We start from the raw sequence: 18,810 nt of genomic DNA, 5'->3' as shown, positions 1-18,810 counted from the left end.
ATAGTTGTTAGGAGGTGTTGAAGGTGGTTATGTGAGGGTACGGACACACGGCAAATAGGCTGTGCATAGCCCAAACAGTCCCCAGTAGAGGATTGTTTAATGTACCGACAAGAACGCGCAGAAGCCTGAGTCTCCTCATTCATCATCTATATAGGGATGGCACCTTCAATATATACTCCAGTCTCTCCCCAGGTCTCATGGTGAGCACTTCAATCATGCCTTTGCTGTGGAACAACACAGTAACAGTTCAGCAATACATGCAGTACATCCTGCAGCCACACTTATTGCCCCATGTGGCATGGCTTCCGACTGGCATTATTCATCAGGATAATGCTCAGCCACATATAGTAAGGGTTGCCCAGACTGCATTATATCTTTGCCATGCTTGGTGCCCAGACTTATCACCAATTGAACAATCATGAAACCTGCTAATATAGCAGATTCACAAACTTACAAGTGTGCAGGACCTACAGGCCCAAATGCAAAATCTGTGGGCAAATGTACCATGTTATCATATGGGAACCTCCATGCCCAACTGTATCCCATGTTGTATCCAGGATAAAGGGGGTCCAATAGGGTACTAGAGCCTGCTATCAATTGTATAGTTTCTCAATAAACTTATCCTTTCTCCCAATATTATCACTTACAAATCTCATCATTACATTCACATATATACACTCACCGGCCACTTTATTAGGTACACCTGTCCAACTGCTCGTTAACACTTAATTTCTAATCAGCCAATCACATGGCGGCAACTCAGTGCATTTAGGCATGTAGACATGGTCAAGACAATCTTCTGCAGTTCAAACCGAGCATCAGTATGGGGAAGAAAGGTGATTTGAGTGCCTTTGAACGTGGCATGGTTGTACCAGAAGGGCTGGTCTGAGTATTTCAGAAACTGCTGATCTACTGGGATTTTCACGCACAACCATCTCTAGGGTTTACAGAGAATGGTCCGAAAAAGAAAAAACATCCAGTGAGCGGTAGTTCTGTGGGCGGAAATGCGTTGTTGATGCCAGAGGTCAGAGGAGAATGGCCAGACTGGTTCGTGCTGATAGAAAGGCAACAGTGACTCAAATAGCCACCCGTTACAACCAAGGTAGCCAGAAGAGCATCTCTGAACGCACAGTACGTCGAACTTTGAGGCAGATGGGCTACAGCAGCAGAAGACCACACCGGGTGCCACTCCTTTCAGCTAAGAACAGGAAACTGAGGCTACAATTTGCACAAGCTCATCGAAATTGGACAATTGAAGATTGGAAAAACGTTGCCTGGTCTGATGAGTCTCGATTTCTGCTGCGACATTCGGATGGTAGGGTCAGAATTTGGCGTCAACAACATGAAAGCATGGATCCATCCTGCCTTGTATCAACGGTTCAGGCTGGTGGTGGTGGTGTCATGGTGTGGGGAATATTTTCTTGGCACTCTTTGGGCCCCTTGGTACCAATTGAGCATCGTTGCAACGCCAAAGCCTACCTGAGTATTGTTCCTGACCATGTCCATCCCTTTATGACCACAATGTACCCAACATCTGATGGCTACTTTCAGCAGGATAATGCGCCTTGTCATAAAGCTGGAATCATCTCAGACTGGTTTCTTGAACATGACAATGAGTTCACTGTACTCCAATGGCCTTCACAGTCACCAGATCTCAATCCAAAAGAACATCTTTGGGATGTGGTGGAACGGGAGATTTGCATCATGGATGTGCAGCCGACAAATCTGCGGCAACTGTGTGATGCCATCATGTCAATATGGACCAAAATCTCTGAGGAATGCTTCCAGCACCTTGTTGAATCTATGCCACGAAGAATTGAGGCAGTTCTGAAGGCAAAAGGGGGTCCAACCCGTTACTAGCATGGTGTACCTAATAAAGTGGCCGGTGAGTGTAAGGTTTAATTGGATTCCAAATTGTATGCACATCAACATGATGTCAATAAAAACTACAACGTCAGGCAAATGCAAGCTATTATATAGCTCCCACGTTGCAAATATAAAAAGGGTATGGGTCTTGGAAAACAAGGATGGCATGTCATATTAATGTCAAGAATGATTATTACACCCAAAACCACTAAAATAAGCCAATATGGGGGCGTTCACACTACCCTCGGTGTCCGACAGCTAGTGTCCGCTGCTAACGTACGTTCAAAATCTTCTGCGGACATTAGCATCGGACACTAGCTGTGTCAGTGACATTTTACATTGATTTAAATGGACATCAGGTGCGTTGTTTTACACTCCGTGCCTGTCCTTAACTGTCCGTTCCCAAAGATGTCCAACTTTTCAAGCGGACAGCTAAACCCGACATGTAGGTTTTTGCTGTCCGCTTGAAAAGTTGGACATCTTTGGGAACAGACACTTAAGGACACCCACGGACAGTAGAAGAACGCACCCGATGTCCATTTAAATCAATGAAAAATGTCACGGGCACAGCTAGTGTCCGCTGCTAATGTCCGCACAAGATTTTGAACGGATATTAGCAGCAGACACTAGCTGTCGGACACTGACGGTAGTGTGAACGCTCCCTAAGTATTATTTTTTTATTATTATAGGAAAAATGTTCAAGGAAAAAAAAAACACAACTGACAGTAACATGCTAAAATTGTCAAAAGCATGTCATTGCAAAAGAAGCCTTGAAATCTTGAAATTGACAAACTATCGGTGTATGTACCATACAAATATTTTTGCTTGGTTGCAAAAAATGTGCTGAGAATAAAAGGTGCAAATTAACTGCAAAAGACTTTCAATAGACCCTGCAGTCTCGGCTTCTGTCATATAAAAAATTATGGAACATTTCTGGAATCTTTCAATTAACAAGTTGTCAAGTGTTCACAGGCATTGTATGGTTAAGAAGTCTCAAACAAGACCCTCACTTAATAAGAAACACAAGCTTATAAATCAGGATTTGGCAAGAAAAAGCTGACCACTTATCATATGTTCACATTTAGGTGGTTTAGAATAGCAAAAATGTGCAAAAAAAAATGTACTTATGCAAATAGAAAAAGCTGTGGAAACACCAATGACATGCAAGGGGTGAAGACAGTTTTCGCCAATCAAGAAAACCACACCAAAGTCCCAAAACACTGCGATTACGTGGTTTGGCTCCAAGTATACTCATGGGGTGTTGTATTTGTGACTTTATGACCATCTCCTGAAGTTGTAAAAATGACAGCAATGCCGAGGTACTTGTAAGTCAGTAAGGGAATTGTGGTGATGGTATAAGACTATATTTTTAACTAATAATTGTATTTTCAGATTTATTTTCTTGGCTGCAGATATAACTACTCAACTAAGGTAACTCATTCCAGTTTCCTCTACAGTAAAATTATTTGAAGAAATAGTAATTGCCTAATAATTTTGCACGTACTGCAGCTGTTCTGGAACAGATGATAGATGCAGTAAAGTGTAGGTCTCAGCGTGCTCTATGCACACGGCAGAAAGACAAAACTGAGCAGAACAAGAATTCATTTGGGTTTATATGCAAAAACTCAATAGTCCCAACTACTGGGCGGTCTCATTAGGACGCAATGTACAGATGGAGCGAAGTTTAACTTGGCACTAAACGTGTTAACTACGCTGTGGCACAGAACTTTACATCAATTCTTTCACTGGCTTTTTTAATGGCTTTTGTTGTGTTCTGTGATTAGATATCAGTGTTAACTTAAAGCTTGTTACATTTGTAGTTTTCCAGCTGTCAGTACTTTAGTATATCAGGAACAAAGAAATCACGTAGATAAAACGTAAATCACAAAACTGTTACTTAAAATGCTGTTACTGAGCCTGCTCAGGTTTACCATCACATCGCTACCTATGGTTGTGACAAGTTGCTGTGAAATTGTGCACTTTCTGCTCAGTTCCAACTTAAATCTATTGAAGTATAATGGGATACTTACAATACGACACGCCACCAGTGGAGAAAAAAGCAGCAATATTTATTTAATGCTGTACAACCCCTTTAACCCTTTGTATTGGGTTTGATTTTTACTCTTGATTGACCCAGATACTGACATTACCATTGTCCCTGGATAACTCTGCCGTCTTACCCTTGGGATTGTTCACCTGGAACGTGATGTTCCAACAACTGGCTCTGACTGTTGCCTCTGCTCCTGACTAGCTCATCTCATCTTTGGCTCGTTGCAATCTGGCTGCTGTACTAGTGACAATGCTTAGCTATATTCTTGATGCGCTTACTACTGCGTGAACACTACTATGGCCAATCTGTACCTATTATAGGTAGACCAAAACGTAGGGGTCTATACCTCCCAGCAGTTGTGAAATAAAGGCTAGAGAAACCTTAGACACTCTACCCCATGCTAGCCGGTGTCAAAAATATTGCATCTAAGATTATCCACAATGTCAGGACGTGGCCATTTAAGAATTATAATTAAAAAAAACAAAAATATAATATGCTCTATGTTGTTTTTTTTTTTAATTATTTAATTTTTACCAATGACAAAGTGGCACTACCTGAAAACTGAAAAATACTCACATTTTACATATTGCATTACTGTGTCTACCCTACGTTTGTAGATGACTAATACGATAAAATGTGACAATAAAAGCACTTATTAAATATTTGAACACTTGTAGTTTGTGTGTGAAATTCTGAATATTTTTCCAGCTTCCCAGTACATAGTACAGGATAATTGGTACCATTATGAAAAACTATTTGTTCCGCAAACATTAAGCCCTAAAATGGGTCTGTGAGCAGAAAAATAAAAAAAAAAGTTAGGGGGGATTGGAGGGTGGTGTCAAGAGCAAAAATCCCCCCCCCCCAAAAAAAAAAAAAAAAAAAATAAAAAAAAATTTCAATTAATTTAGAAATAAGTGTGTTATATGGTTATATGGTTTCTGACATTTTGGCTAGAATAAAATAAAACAAACATATTTTAATACAGACTGTCTATATGTAAAATTCACAAAACCTGCAATATGTGAAAATCTTGCCATTGGTGCTGCATGTGTCAGGGAAGTCTTCCATCATGATACTGCTCTTCATGCATACAATGTTTGTAAAAGCAGACTGTACATTTGTTCTCCTATTGCAGACAGCTATGCATTCTGCCTGTAGCAGCTTTTAGTGCAGGACAGTAGCCCATTATAAAGGCAGTGACTGACAGTGTCATAGATGACGGTGATGCTGTGTGACCAGGACGCCGGACTGTGTTCAGCCAGGAAATATAGAAGGCAGACTGTCTGTATTTCATGGACTAAATTTATACCCATGTGAAGTAGACATCTTGAGCTTTTCAAATTTAATTTGGACATTTTGGATGGTGGGATCATGCACTCAGAAAAGATCCAGACAGTCTTCCCTTACTCATCAAGCATCATTTATTTAAATTAGCACAATGTCATAAATAAAATTAAAAAAAAATAAATAAATATATATATATATATATATATATATATATATATATATATATATATATATATATATATATATTCACACACACACAAAAGAAAAGCAGTAATTAAATAAAGTTAATATACAAATACATACCTCATGGAGCTTATAAATATCGAATTAAAAAAAAAGTGGAATTGATCTTCAATGGCAACATAAAACAGTAAAATACCAGTGGCACAAAAGGTAAAAAAAAAAGCAATATACAGCATGAAATATTAAGCTCACAAACAAAGGTTGAAAAATGCACTAACCTTCTATGGCTGTGATGGAAGCAAACAGAAGCAAGCAGCCAAGTGCAGCACAATAAACAATAAAAAAAGAAAGAGTTAGTCAGCCAGCAGAACAAAAGCATGCACAGCATTTTACAATGTCAGCATGTCAATTAAAACTAGAAAAATAGTTAACTAGTAATATAGAGTACCTTGCACGTACCAAACAAAAATAACAGTGATACGTTAGGATTATGTTTAGTGAGCTAGAAGTATAGTAATTTACAGAGGGCCTGTCACCAAATCTGAAAAGCCCAATGGCATACATCATCTGACAGGCACGGTCACATGGAACATTTTGTTGCTTTATTTACCCAAATCCATTCAGCCATGCCAAAGATATAAGCCCTGCTAACATCAATGCAAAATAGAGTCAATTGTGTAAGTGGGCAGTAACAGTACATATGGCCGCCACCACCCCAAGAGAAACAGAGTTAGGTTTTATTCACATGTCTATGTTTTGGTCAGTAAATTGCATCAGAGATTGTGAGCCAAAAACAGTGGTAGAGACTGAACAGAGGTTACAGTTCAATAGAGAGAATTGCACCTAATCTGGGTTTTTGGCCTCAGGTTTTGATTTACAGTCACTGAGTTGACATGACATGGCAATAAGGTCTTACCACCCTCTTGGCTAATAGGCCCTATTTTGCATAAACACTAATAGGGCTTATATCTTTGGAATGGCTTAATGGATTGGATAAACAACACGCCAAAATGCGTAGGGAAACAATGCCCATAATTGTGCTTTTGAGACCGAATGGCAAAAAAAATATATAACAATAATGTCGTTTAGGTTTCATTAGCTATTTTTTTGCTTTCTTAAGACATTTTGCACAATACCACAATATAATATGTAATTGGATTGAAAGAATAAAATGAAAATCTAACAGATGAAATGAAAAGGATATAAGTATGGTAGTAAACAAGTGAGAAAGCAGGTAAAAGCCTCTGTTGTAAAGTAGCATTCACCAGCCGAAGATAGCTAGCGCACCCCTAAGAGTCTCAATTTCTATTCCAGATCAAACAAGAATTACAGTAATACAGCAGCCACGGCTTCTCAGATCTGTCAGAGCTCAGTGAGAAGTGTTAAGTGTAGCTATCCTTTCAGGTGACTTTTCAGAATAAGCTGCGTGTTATAGAACTGCTTATGGTCATTATCTCACTTGGATTCTGAACTTTTTATTTAACATTTTTTTACGTACATTATTCAAGATCCATGTATATGTATGCATGGACTTCCACTGTCCTAGAAAAGGGTGCGCGACTGACGGTAAAAAACGTCTTCTAAGGCATGTTGTGTGCATGAGGCCAAAGCCTGTCTCATTGTCTTGTGTACATTGATTTTATTACTGAAATAAATGAGCGCTGCAGTGGGCAGGAGGAGGGTCGGCCAAAGGTATCAAGATTACATATTATCTACCCAAGTGCCATTATATTGGCCTGTAATACATGGTGTAAAATAGAAGTATTTTGTACATTGCATCAAAGACCGCTTAGTTCTAAAGGGATTCTATCATTAGAATCCCTTTTTTTAACTAAGTACAAGTAGAAATAGCCTTAAGAAAGGCTATTCTTCTCTTACCTTTATCATTCTGATCTTCTTTCTTCCTTATGTAAATGAGTTTTCAGACAGCACTGGGGGCGTTTCCCTGCGCTCAAACAGCACAGAGGGTGTCCTCTGTACGGTCCCAAAACTCTGCAGCCAAGCCTTTGTCTTCTTCTCTGGACAGTCTCTTCACCCATATCACTGTCGCATCTTTATCCAAAAGCTCTGACTACGCATGTCTGTTGGCCATTTTCCTGTGTCTGAGCGAGAAGTGTGACACGGGTGAAGAGGCTGTCCAGAGAAGAAGACAGAGGCGTCGCTGGAGAGTTTTCAGACATCACAGGGGATGCCCCCAGGACTGTCTGAAAACTCATTTACATAAGGAAGAAAGAAGATACAGTATTTCTAGGGAAAGGCAGTGAGGATCAGAATAATAAAGGTAAGAGAAGAATAGCCTTTCTTAAAGAGGACCTTTCACCTCCTGGGTCACATGCAGTTTTATATACTGCTAGAAAACCAACAGTACGCTAAATTCAGTACACTATTGGCCTTCATGTTCTGTGCCCCAGTGAAGAGATATCGGCGCCAGTACCGTCTTTGCCGTCAGAAAGGTGTTTCTGACAGTCAGTCAGGAACGCCTTAACTCACAGTAGCACCTATAACGCTGTACTGTGAGAGCGGTGAGGAACGTCTCCCTCCCCTCCTGATAGCTATAGGCGCTATTGTGAGGAAGGGTGTTTCTTACTGACTATCAGAAATGCCCTTCTGACGGTGAAGAGCTACGGTACCGGCACCAAAATCTCTTCACTCGGGGCACAGAACATAAAAGCCGATAGTGCACTTTCAAGCGGTATATAAAACGGCATGAGCCCCAAGTGGTTAAAGGTTCTCTTTAAGGCTGTTCCTACGTGTACTTAGTTTAAAAAAGGGAATTCTAATGATAGAATCCCTTTACTTTAGGTTTAGTTTTACGGAGCAAGATTTCGTCTACAAGCAGTGAATTCCGAACCTCTACAAGACATGTTATAACAGCAGGCAGCATTTTTATGAATTTGGATGGTATACATAGCTATTGAAAGGCTTTATGTATATGCCACATACAGTATCCTTGTGTGCATGAGGTCTTAGTCTAAGGAGCCAAGCTATACTATGACTTATTGTGCCTCGAAGTGTAAAATATTTGCAGGAAATTGTCACGCAGCATGCATTATTACTTTGTTCCTATGTTTAATAATTAGAATGCATGCAGATAAAGTTACCAGATCAAACCAAGAAGACAAAAGACATCATCATGGCCCTCCAATTCTAATTAGAACACTATACACCGAGACAATATTCTCAAATATTCCATTAGCAGAAATACAATTACCCACAAGCTCATCTATATAACAAAAATAGAGAGCCTCACTTATAATTATATTGGGGATTTCTTCCTCCTCTCATTGAATTAGATTGAACCAGTGCAAGGACCAGATTAAACTATTTGAAAATCATTTTTCTATATATTCTATTGCTATTTTACAGTTTCCATTCTAAGCAAATTGTTAAATCCATTCAACAAGAATTTACGGTTTGATCTTGGACTCATTAACAATTTTACAGAGGCAATTTCCTCACAATGGGCAAATTAACATTTAAGCCTATAAAATTACAATCCATGAAAACAGATTTATTTTCTGGATTTGGTGTTTAAACTGATTTAAAAATACTGTGGTCGTACATGATCCACGTGAACGATGGCTTAAATTACCACCACAAGATACTCTGTTTGTCTAGGTCTTGCCATTACTACGTTTTAATGAAGACATATGAAGTGAGAGTCAATAATATTCCACATCAAACAAAAGCATAAACCCTTAAATAACTATGCGTGTACATACATTATATACTACCTGTTGTACGGCTCCACAGTTTCTAGGGCTTAGAAGGAGAGCTATATCTATGATGGTGCACTATATATACACTGGTTGCATGTTGCATGAGTAAAAAAAAAAAATGAAAATAAAAGTGATGTAGTGTTAAAGTGAAATCCCCAAATCTAGGAAAACTCCATCATCAGCAGTATAAGTCTCACTGGTGGCTTGTCACAATGCATCAGTGTTGTTAAAATGAAGTACAGGCTCAGAGGATTGTCTGGACAGCATATAACTGTAACAAACATTCAGCTGTAAGGCCTGGTTCACATCTGCATTCGGTATTCCGCTTGAAGGACCCCCGAAAGGAATACCAAATGCATTAATAAGCGGTGAGCAATGAAAGCACACGGACCCCATAGGCTATAATGGGGTCTGTGTGTTTTTCGTGCAGTGCTTGCATGAGTCACGCGGAGAGTAAAGTAGTTCGGTATTCCGTTCGGGAGGGCTCAAGGTGATGAGACAATTACCATAGTAGCCGTATATTGAAAGAGGCTGTCTTTTTGGCTACAAATGTAGCAGCCACTAAACAAAAATGAATTATAGCACTATCGCATGTCACCAAGTAACCTCTGTCATACAAAATAAGTGGGTTACCACAGAACAAACTTTGGCTAACACACATGAGCATTCATTTAAAGGGATCCTATCATTGTATACCCTTTTTTTCTGACTAACACGTAGGAATAGCCTTAAGAAAGCCTAATCTTCTCCTACCTTTAGATGTATTCTACGCACCGCTGTTTGGTAGAAATACGGGTTTTCTTTGGGATGCAAATGAGTTCTCTTGCAGCACTGGGGCGGTCCCCTGCGCTCAAACAGCACTGGGGGAGTCCCCAATGCTGCAAGAGAAATCTCCAGCGCCGCCTCCATCTCTTCTGGAACGGCCTCCCTATGATGTCTTCTTCCGTCCTGGATTTCAATCTTCTAGGCATGCGCAGTCGGCTCTGCCATAGGGCCTCGGGCAAAGCCGACTGTGCATGCCCGCAGCCACAAGAAAATGGCCCCTTGCACAGTAAGCTGTGTAAGCGGTCATTTTCTCGTGGCTGTTGGCATGCGCAGTTGGCTCTGCACGATGGCAGAACCTACTGCACATATCTAGAAGATTGAAACCCAGGACACAAGAAAACATCGTGGGGAGGGCGTTCCAGAAGATGGAGGCGGCGCTGGAGATTTCTCTCATAGCATTGGGGATGTCGCCAGTGCCGTTTGAGTGCTGGGGACCGCCCCCAGTGCTGCGAGAGAACTAATTTGCATACCAAAGAAAACCCAGTTTTCTACCGAATGGCGACGTGGAGGAGACATCTAAAGGTAGGAGAAGAAAAGCCTTTCTTAAGGCTATTCCTATGTGTTAGTCAGAAAAAAAGGGTATACAATGATAGGATCCCTTTAACAATTGCTACATTTGTACATCAATGCAGCCGTAACAACTGTTTCTTTGCACGTGAGTACCCAAGATATTATATTATACAGGACTATACCAAAATCTTTGGAAATCTAGCATGACCCTATCATCTACATATCTTGGTAAAACATTTAAATGTCACCTTAGTAAATCTCTCTCCTACTGGTTGGAAATGATGTGCTATATTGCAGTGCAGGATATATAGGAGCAGGATTTGTTTTCTTTAATAGACTCGATATATTGGATAGAAGGCGACAGCTCTGTGAATGGCAGCCTTATAATGGCAAGTATATTCATGAGGACTTCATTTTAATACTCCTATGCTCAGGGAACATGCACCTATAATTAATTTTCAAAGTGAATTCTATATTTATTAAATTCCAATTTCTCTGTAAGAAATGGTCTGGCAATGGCAATGCCTGCTGATGCTTCTAAATAAAGGGGGAAGAATGCAATATCGCACAATGACTGATCTAAGGTCAACATGTGTGTCATTGTGGCACTGAACTACTTAAGTGGATGAACTAAAGATATAAAACACAGTACATAGAAATTGTTCATGACAGGGAAGAAGCAAAACTTTCTATTCTAGCAGCAGGAACAAGAGTGACATCTTGTGACATTTCTATAAAGCAAACAAAAATCATAATAACGGCTTTCTATTCCAAAGCTATGCTTTAAAGTGCGCAGAAACTGTAGGAAAAGGATAAATTACAGACATGCCATTGTGCGGTAGAAAAATATTCCTACAACCATTAAAGGCAGGAACTAGACATAAAAATATAGCTATGGCAAGTTGAACTATACTAAAATCTAAAGATGTGATAAATACTGTACACATCTAGTTAAGAAACCTAAAAATCTTAAAGTGTAATTCAAATCTGGGAAGGAGCAGGTGTTGCTAGGATGTGCACCTAGTGGCAATCTGTGGCATGTGGGAGGGGCATAATGGCCAGCTTGAAGTCACTGTTATTAGCCACGAGAAACCCAATAACTGGATAAAGTGGTGCGCTAGGATTGTGCAATGTCTCTTGTTTGTTGATGTGTCAGTCATCGTCACAAACTAAGAGACAGGACCCTTGAACAGGAGACCTCAGTTTATCACTATGGCAGATCACTATGTGACTAGGCCTAGATGTCAACACTGTTGAAAGCTGTGTGACCTAGTGGAGAGCAATGATGGAATGATAGCAAGAGTTGCACAATGTTAAACCTCCGCATGGACAGATCGTCTGACTGGAAGAGTTACACGTAGTGATCCATTCTGTACTGCAAGTGAAATTGGATGTCACATCCCAAGCCTAGGGTGGCAAACAGGGTTGTCAGAAGCCATCAGAAGGCATTCACACAACATTGGCTACAAAGCCAGATATCCAGATACAGTTCCACTCACCTCAAGCCAGCACTTTCAAGGTGTATAGCAAGGCAATGGAGGCTACAACATCCTGCAGTGCTTCCAGACTTGTCTCCTATTGAACACACCTGGGATATCACTGGTTGGCAATTGCAAAATGAGCGGCCAGTAGCCAATATAGATCATTTGCACACAAGTACATTCAGAGGACATTAATAATGGTACTGTGTGCGGATGACAGCAACAGACATTAATAATGGTGCCCAACCTAAATAGAGAGGTTTTGACTATTTTGTTTCCATTTGATTATCAATAACATGTACCAAAGCTGTGATTTTCATTATTTCAAGATTGTTCCTTCTTGGTGTTGTAGTTTTACAAATGGAGTGTTCCTCTTCAGTCATTTGTTAGAGCAGCTTTTGGCATAATAGAATGGGGAAGATAATCTTATTGAGTAATACCAACCATGGTGACTACTGGGAGTATCTGGAAGTTTTATTTTCACTCCATATGTGTCAATGCTGGTACTTCCACTGTCACTCATTTGTGGCTTATCTGGAAATGTGGGTAAAGCAGAAAGACTGAAAAAAACCCCATAAAAATAGAATAAAGTGCTAAGGCCAGCTACTCTAATGGTAAAGGGTAGTAAAAGGACCAATGTCTGCTAGGAAACATCACTTGTGTGTAGGTGCAGAAGCAAGTACAACTATTATGGCTGGAGTTTTTATTAAATGCAATGTCTTCATCTAAATGACAAACCATACTGGAGCCAAGTGATGCCACTGTCTAGTAAATCGCCCTACTGTCTATCCAGCATATAGCAATCATGTGACTAGTCCGTGCAGATTCTCTTTATATCCTGTGATTTGCTGCTCATCACTGTTCTCTAACCTTACCTCTGCCTAGTGAACTATTACATCACTGGTAGGAGTAGGACAAAAGCAGAGCTTCTAGGAATTGTAGCAACAAGATCTGCGAGACAACTGGTGAATAGGGAGTTGTCACTTTTATATATAAGCTACGCGGTAGGTTTTCAAAGTGCTTAACTGGGTCAGGGAAGACTCTTGGAACTGTAAAAGCCCAAAACCAATGTGAACAAAGTCTAATATGCAACAAAAAAGCCTTTTCTCCACTATTACTGGCAACAGATAATACTGTCCCACAAAGTTGTAACAGGCTACTTGTACCACTAGCAAGCTAGACTATACTTGCATGTATTGAAGTGTAGCATTTGGATCTGATAAAGAGGTCACTATAAAAATTATGTTTCTTATTATATTAATGTCACCTTTAGAATCACTATTGATAGATCTGCCCCGGATTATAGAACCTGAAGGCTTCATCAATATCTTCACTTTTGTTTTACTGCTCTCGGCTTATCCAGTACTACTTTGTCTTGTCCGTTCACCATTACCAAAATAAGAAACGACAGATTAATACAGACCCCTTTGAGACCCATGAATTTTCTGACCATCGAAAGTTCAAACTTCTTCAACCAATTTTCATTAATAAATGGTATGGTATGATTTTATATTGCATTATTATTACAAATGTGGTCTGACGGTCTGATCAGCAGCACTGTAGCTCTGCCCCTCATAACTACAGTTGTCAGAATGGATGCCATTAAAAAAAGAATACATTAAATCCAGATTGTACAACACTCTTAATAGTCGTCCTTTTTGTCATCGAGGTTTCGAAGCGCTCAAGCATGAACATACCAATCTCTGCAATTAACTGAGAATGTTCTCTGCTCAAATATAAAATGGAAAATCTACCAATCAACTGTCCAAAGAGCAGCAGTGACAGAGGAGCATTAGAACAGGGTCCCTTTGTTGTAACAGGACAGAACATAGGTCCTAAAATTATGCAGTTTTAAGAATTTTACAAGTAAAATTTAACATAGTGAGAAAGCTTTCTGAAAAGTGAAGAAAAAAAGATTTAAAAGAGAAAAATAGCTATTAAGAGCTGGTAAAATTATATAGAATGAGATGAAAAATCAGCCACAGAACACATTATAGGCAACTCTTAATGCAATAGGGCAGTCCATTCTGTAAGCATGGTCTTATAGAAGGCGCTGAGCAGAGTGATATATTAGTGTAGACAAAGACCTAGAAGAACTAGTCATTTATCAAAATATTTTCTTACTATAGTCTTACACCAGGCTCCGAAGCCTAGAATGAGCAGCTAATTAAATGAATTATTTAGTCGTTCCACTGAATCTTTTCCTACCAAACTGCATACCGATCTGCTCAGCCACCCCCTTTAAATCTATAAAAACTTACCTGAAATATCAGTTTAAAAGCTAGAGTGAAACACATCCACGACAAACCTAGGCACCGGAAATTCTTTAAAACTGAAATGGTTATTTTTATTGGTTTGATGTACAAGCAGATGAGCAACTTGAAGCTCCTCCGCAGATATGGGTCCCTGGTGTGAGTGCAACCTCTGTACCCCACACATCTAACGTTGCAAACCCAGCAATTTCGGTGGGAATGGCAAACTATCTTTCATGTATGTAGGGTGTACCGATTCTCAACAGCACACACAAGGGAACAGAAGGGTCAGACATGTTGGATCTTAACATTCCGGATCCTTCTTATAGAAAATACATTACCATCAGAAATCTTTGGTGGTAACCTATTTCCCACTCCCCGTTGAAAACATATTGTACACACTCAGCTGAACTGCGCATGCATGTGGAAAAGGTGTAGGGAGGTACAGATGGTGGCCATGTACTTATTTGGCTACTGAAAAAACATGGCCACCATTAAACTATGGTAGCTTGTTTCTCTGTGCCTACAATAGTCTTAGATATAAGACTATTTAGGTCCAGAATAAAATACAGCTAGAACTATAAAGGATTTTAATAGAAAAACGTCCTATTTTTTTTTAAACATAGGCACATAGTAAACCAGTGGGACTAGCAGACTATCATACATGGAACAGAAAGACTGGCGTAAGTGTTATTTCATGTTGTTCCTTGTTACCTTTTCTTTGACATGAGAAGGTATTCTCCAGTTGATTGAATAAATCCTTATCTTCAAATTTGTCCTCCTTTGCATTCACCCAGAAACAATTCTCTGTCATTTCATTCGGTCGAATCTGAAAAATTAATTTACACAACGGACAGTTAAGAAGAAATAGAAATTTAATCTTAATTCTACTTTTTAAAAAAAAAAAAAAATAAGCATTAGACATTATCAAATAACAAATCTCACCATTAAATTAGTTTCTTCAAATTCTACCATTATTTATATGCCATCGCTTCTGCGCCAGCTGCCTCCCATTCCCCAGTACTATTTAAACAATCTTATGTAGTTAGTGATTTCCTGAGCTAGTAGACTTTTGACTTTTTAAAACAACATTGCTTATGACAAATGTCTGTTGTCAAAGAAAAATTCTAATCTGCTTAAGGCAGAGCTGATAAAAGACTTTGTTAGTTAAAAGGGAAAAATGTGCACAGCATAAAAATGCAAAGAGACATCTGAACGCGTGCACTCTTTCAGTGAAACCAATCATCTGTCCCACTGCAATGCACAGAAAAGCCGTAAAATGGGATATTTTTCTCTCTTGTAATCTACAACATAATTTATGGTATACTGATACCAAATCAGAACAATGTGAACTATTTTACTGAGTGCTATTACTTTTTATAGGAAGATACAGAGTGAATTCTGTGTCAGGAACACGGGGGAAAGCAAAGACATTTTTAGGATTGTGGGGTTCCCATTGGATGATACCCCACCAATAAGAGATTTATGGCATGGGTTATAAAAAAGGGTTGGACAATATTGTCTGCTAATTCACATATACAATGACCTTACATAACTTTTCAACCAATCTTTAATTTATATCTGCTGGAACTAGAGAAATCCTGGAGGATGCATTTTACATGCAGAAATGAATGTGACACTAAAAATGGAAAAAGCACAGAAAAAAAAAAAAAGAAAAGAAATCCAGCTCTATCGCTACATAATCCTTTTCTTTGGTCCCGTTGTATCTCATACTACAAGGCCCCATGCAGTTTTGGATGCAATCTGAGTGTCCTATTTTTGCCTCCATCTCCGAGCCATGGGTCAGTTCCTGATACATTGCTCAATTTAGAAAAAAATAGATTATGTGCATGTACCCATAAGAGAGCTTTGATTTTAATGTTATCCAAGTGCCATCAGTTTAAAAAAAAAAAAAAAAAAAAAAAAAAGCACTCAGGTGACAAAATCAGTTACCATTTGACCCTAAGCAAATTGGCTGGAGCAGTAGCCTCCCTACTTGGCCCTATCTGCAGCAGGAAAAAAGATTTGTAATACACATTCCATTGGCTTAGGACTACCCAATTGGTTTCTAGCCAATCTCCGCAGGAGATTAAACCTCACGTGCACTGCAGGTTTTCACAACAGTGTTTATTCCTGAATAACACAGAAAATGTTGCAGATTGAGGCTGAGTTCATGTGGCAGTCGTCTGCCTCAGATACCTCTTCAAATTCAAGCTCTGTACATCCTGCAGCACTGGCTTTGCTTGCAAAATAGCAGCATACACAATGGAGCTAATCAGAATAAGGCTTGCACCCCGCTTCCAATGTTTATCTTAATTTATTGTGAAATAAACTAATGGCTGCTATAATTACTAAGTGACATCATACAATACTTGACGTGTTTTAAAGGGGTGCTCAAGCTACAACAAGTTGTCCCCTATAGCTGGTAGTAACTGGCTATCTTTGGTGGTCCCCATTCAAATGAATGGAGCATTGTGCGCTGTACAACCAGGCACCCTGGTTGTAACTGGGGTGCAAAACACCCCAATTCTTGAGATTAGTGGACCTTTGTTCCAATCTTCCCAAAGAGACTACTTGGACTGCAAATGAAGTGGCTCACGTAACTGCTTTTGCCAATCACTGGCCCCAATGGTCATATGTAGGATAACAGTGACATTGTAGTAGTGATGCCACCAGTACCATACATGTGACCACTAAGGCCAGTGATTGGCTGCAGTGACCACCCTACCCAGTACACTTTTAGCTAAGCCAGTGCTGACACAGAATGAAGGACCCAACACCAGTTTGGAGAACTGGGGGTAGGCAAGTCTAATTTTTTTTTTTTTTTTTTTTTTTGTCCCCGGTGGTGTTTTCCAGTTTTTCTGGAAAACCTGTTTGACTAATGATGCATACAATTCTGAAAAAAAGCGAAGAAAAAAAAATGATGTTTTTTCCCATCCAAATAATTGACCACCGCTGCCACAAGGATATACTGCAAGTTGATCCAGTTTGTTACATAGTGTATAGATTACCTTTTATGATATCCATAACTAGAAGAATATTTTGTGCTGATATACTCTCGGTACTTACACATTATAATGTACGGTAAATTTCTAAACAAGTCAAATTACTACTACTTAACATTGTAATAAAGGTCTAAATGATCGGTCTATGAAGGAATGTACTTATTACATACAGTACAACAGAACTGAAAAACTAAATATCAATATATATGTTCCATTAATGAATGAAAAAAGTAAAAATTGTTATTTCAAATGTAAAAGAAAGTGTTAAAAAGAAATTAGTAAAACTAAATTAACATTCTAACCTCTCTTCCTACAAACAATCACAAGCCAATATTTCAATTCAAAGAGACATGCAGCTGTGTGATAATATTAAGAACTATGTTATGAAGTGCTACAGAAGTAATAGCGAAGCAGAGGGGTTTATCTATGCTTTAGAACAATAGGTGACTGTGTCCTTGGACTCAAAAGGGTTGTCAAGTCATGGGATCATTATTCTACTCATGCAAAGACAACGCTTGAGTGCATACGTAATTTCAGTTCCTAAGACATAACAAGGCTATTGAATCCACACGGACTTTCCTTGAGAATTTATGAATGAATATTAAATGAATTCAGCATTTGTGAAGACCATCAACTGTGGTAAGACTTTTCCTGCCACACAACTATCAATACAAAATACTTTTACATATATTTTATTATAAAACAGAATAAATAGTACTTTTTGCCAGTTTAGCCTCTTCATCCCCATTTCTGGTTTGAACTCCTTTTTAGGTTTTAAGCCAAAAGGAAGAGACTTAGCAGGAGGGGAACGCTGTCCTGCACCAAACCCAGGCAATGGTGGAGCACCAGGAGGACCTCCCATCATAGGAGGTAGTGGGGGTGGTGGTGGAGGCGGTGGTGGAGGTGGTGGCACAGATCCAAATCCTGGTACAGGCGGTGGTGGTGGAGCCTTTGGGACTTCTGGATGTGGCAATTTTCCAGATTCTTTAAGTGCTTTGATTTCAGCATCAGAGATGCCAAACTGAAATGGATAGGATACGTAAATATTCAAATTTAAAAAAGAATTCTGAAAAACAATTTTACGTTATATGTTTTGGACAACAAAAGTGTAATATATATTTGCAAACCAGTGTTTTGAAAATAATAAGCAAAATTAAAATTCTAAACATGAAAAAAATGACAAATTACTAGTGTTTTTTTTTCTATTTTATGTGTAATGATTTCATATACCTATATTAGTTATCAGATGACTTTTCCTTTTAATCTTCATATATTGATATCTGTAGTGACATTTTGTGGTCTTTGGAACCAATTACTAGTTTTCCATAGAGTTGTGGTCTAAAGATACAATAGTTTAAACTTTCAATGGTCATCCTGAAACCAATTAATAATCTGACTTGAGAGAGCTAGAGAGATGGGAAAACCCTTATAACAGCTTTGCCTGCTGTGTATGTTCTCATTTCCTGCACTCTACATGAAGCTGGCCAGCAGACTTTGACTCTTTGATGGACAGGAACTTATAAAGTACCTCACTAGATATAAACATAGCTTTTTCCATGAGAGATTATTTATTAGGATTATTATAATAACAGATCAAATATGTACATTTGAATGGGTTTGGAAAGTGTCCGG

General features: G+C 39.0%; 1 protein-coding gene across 1 annotated transcript in view; it reads right to left on the bottom strand.

The window, feature by feature from the left end:
• The window catches only part of DIAPH3 (diaphanous related formin 3), a 458,292-nt gene that overhangs the window by 249,788 nt on the left and 189,694 nt on the right, over positions 1 to 18,810 (bottom strand). The window contains exons 16-17 of the mRNA XM_075265434.1: positions 17,897 to 18,199; positions 14,888 to 15,002 (exon numbers count right to left, since the gene is read on the bottom strand). Coding sequence (XP_075121535.1) covers positions 14,888 to 15,002; positions 17,897 to 18,199 — 418 coding nt within the window. The remainder of the gene's footprint in view (positions 1 to 14,887; positions 15,003 to 17,896; positions 18,200 to 18,810) is intronic.

This window comes from Leptodactylus fuscus, chromosome 2, assembly GCF_031893055.1.
Source record: "Leptodactylus fuscus isolate aLepFus1 chromosome 2, aLepFus1.hap2, whole genome shotgun sequence".
NCBI lineage: Eukaryota > Metazoa > Chordata > Amphibia > Anura > Leptodactylidae > Leptodactylus > Leptodactylus fuscus.
The sequence above is the reverse complement of the archived record's forward strand: the minus strand, read 5'-3'. Positions and strand labels throughout refer to the sequence as shown.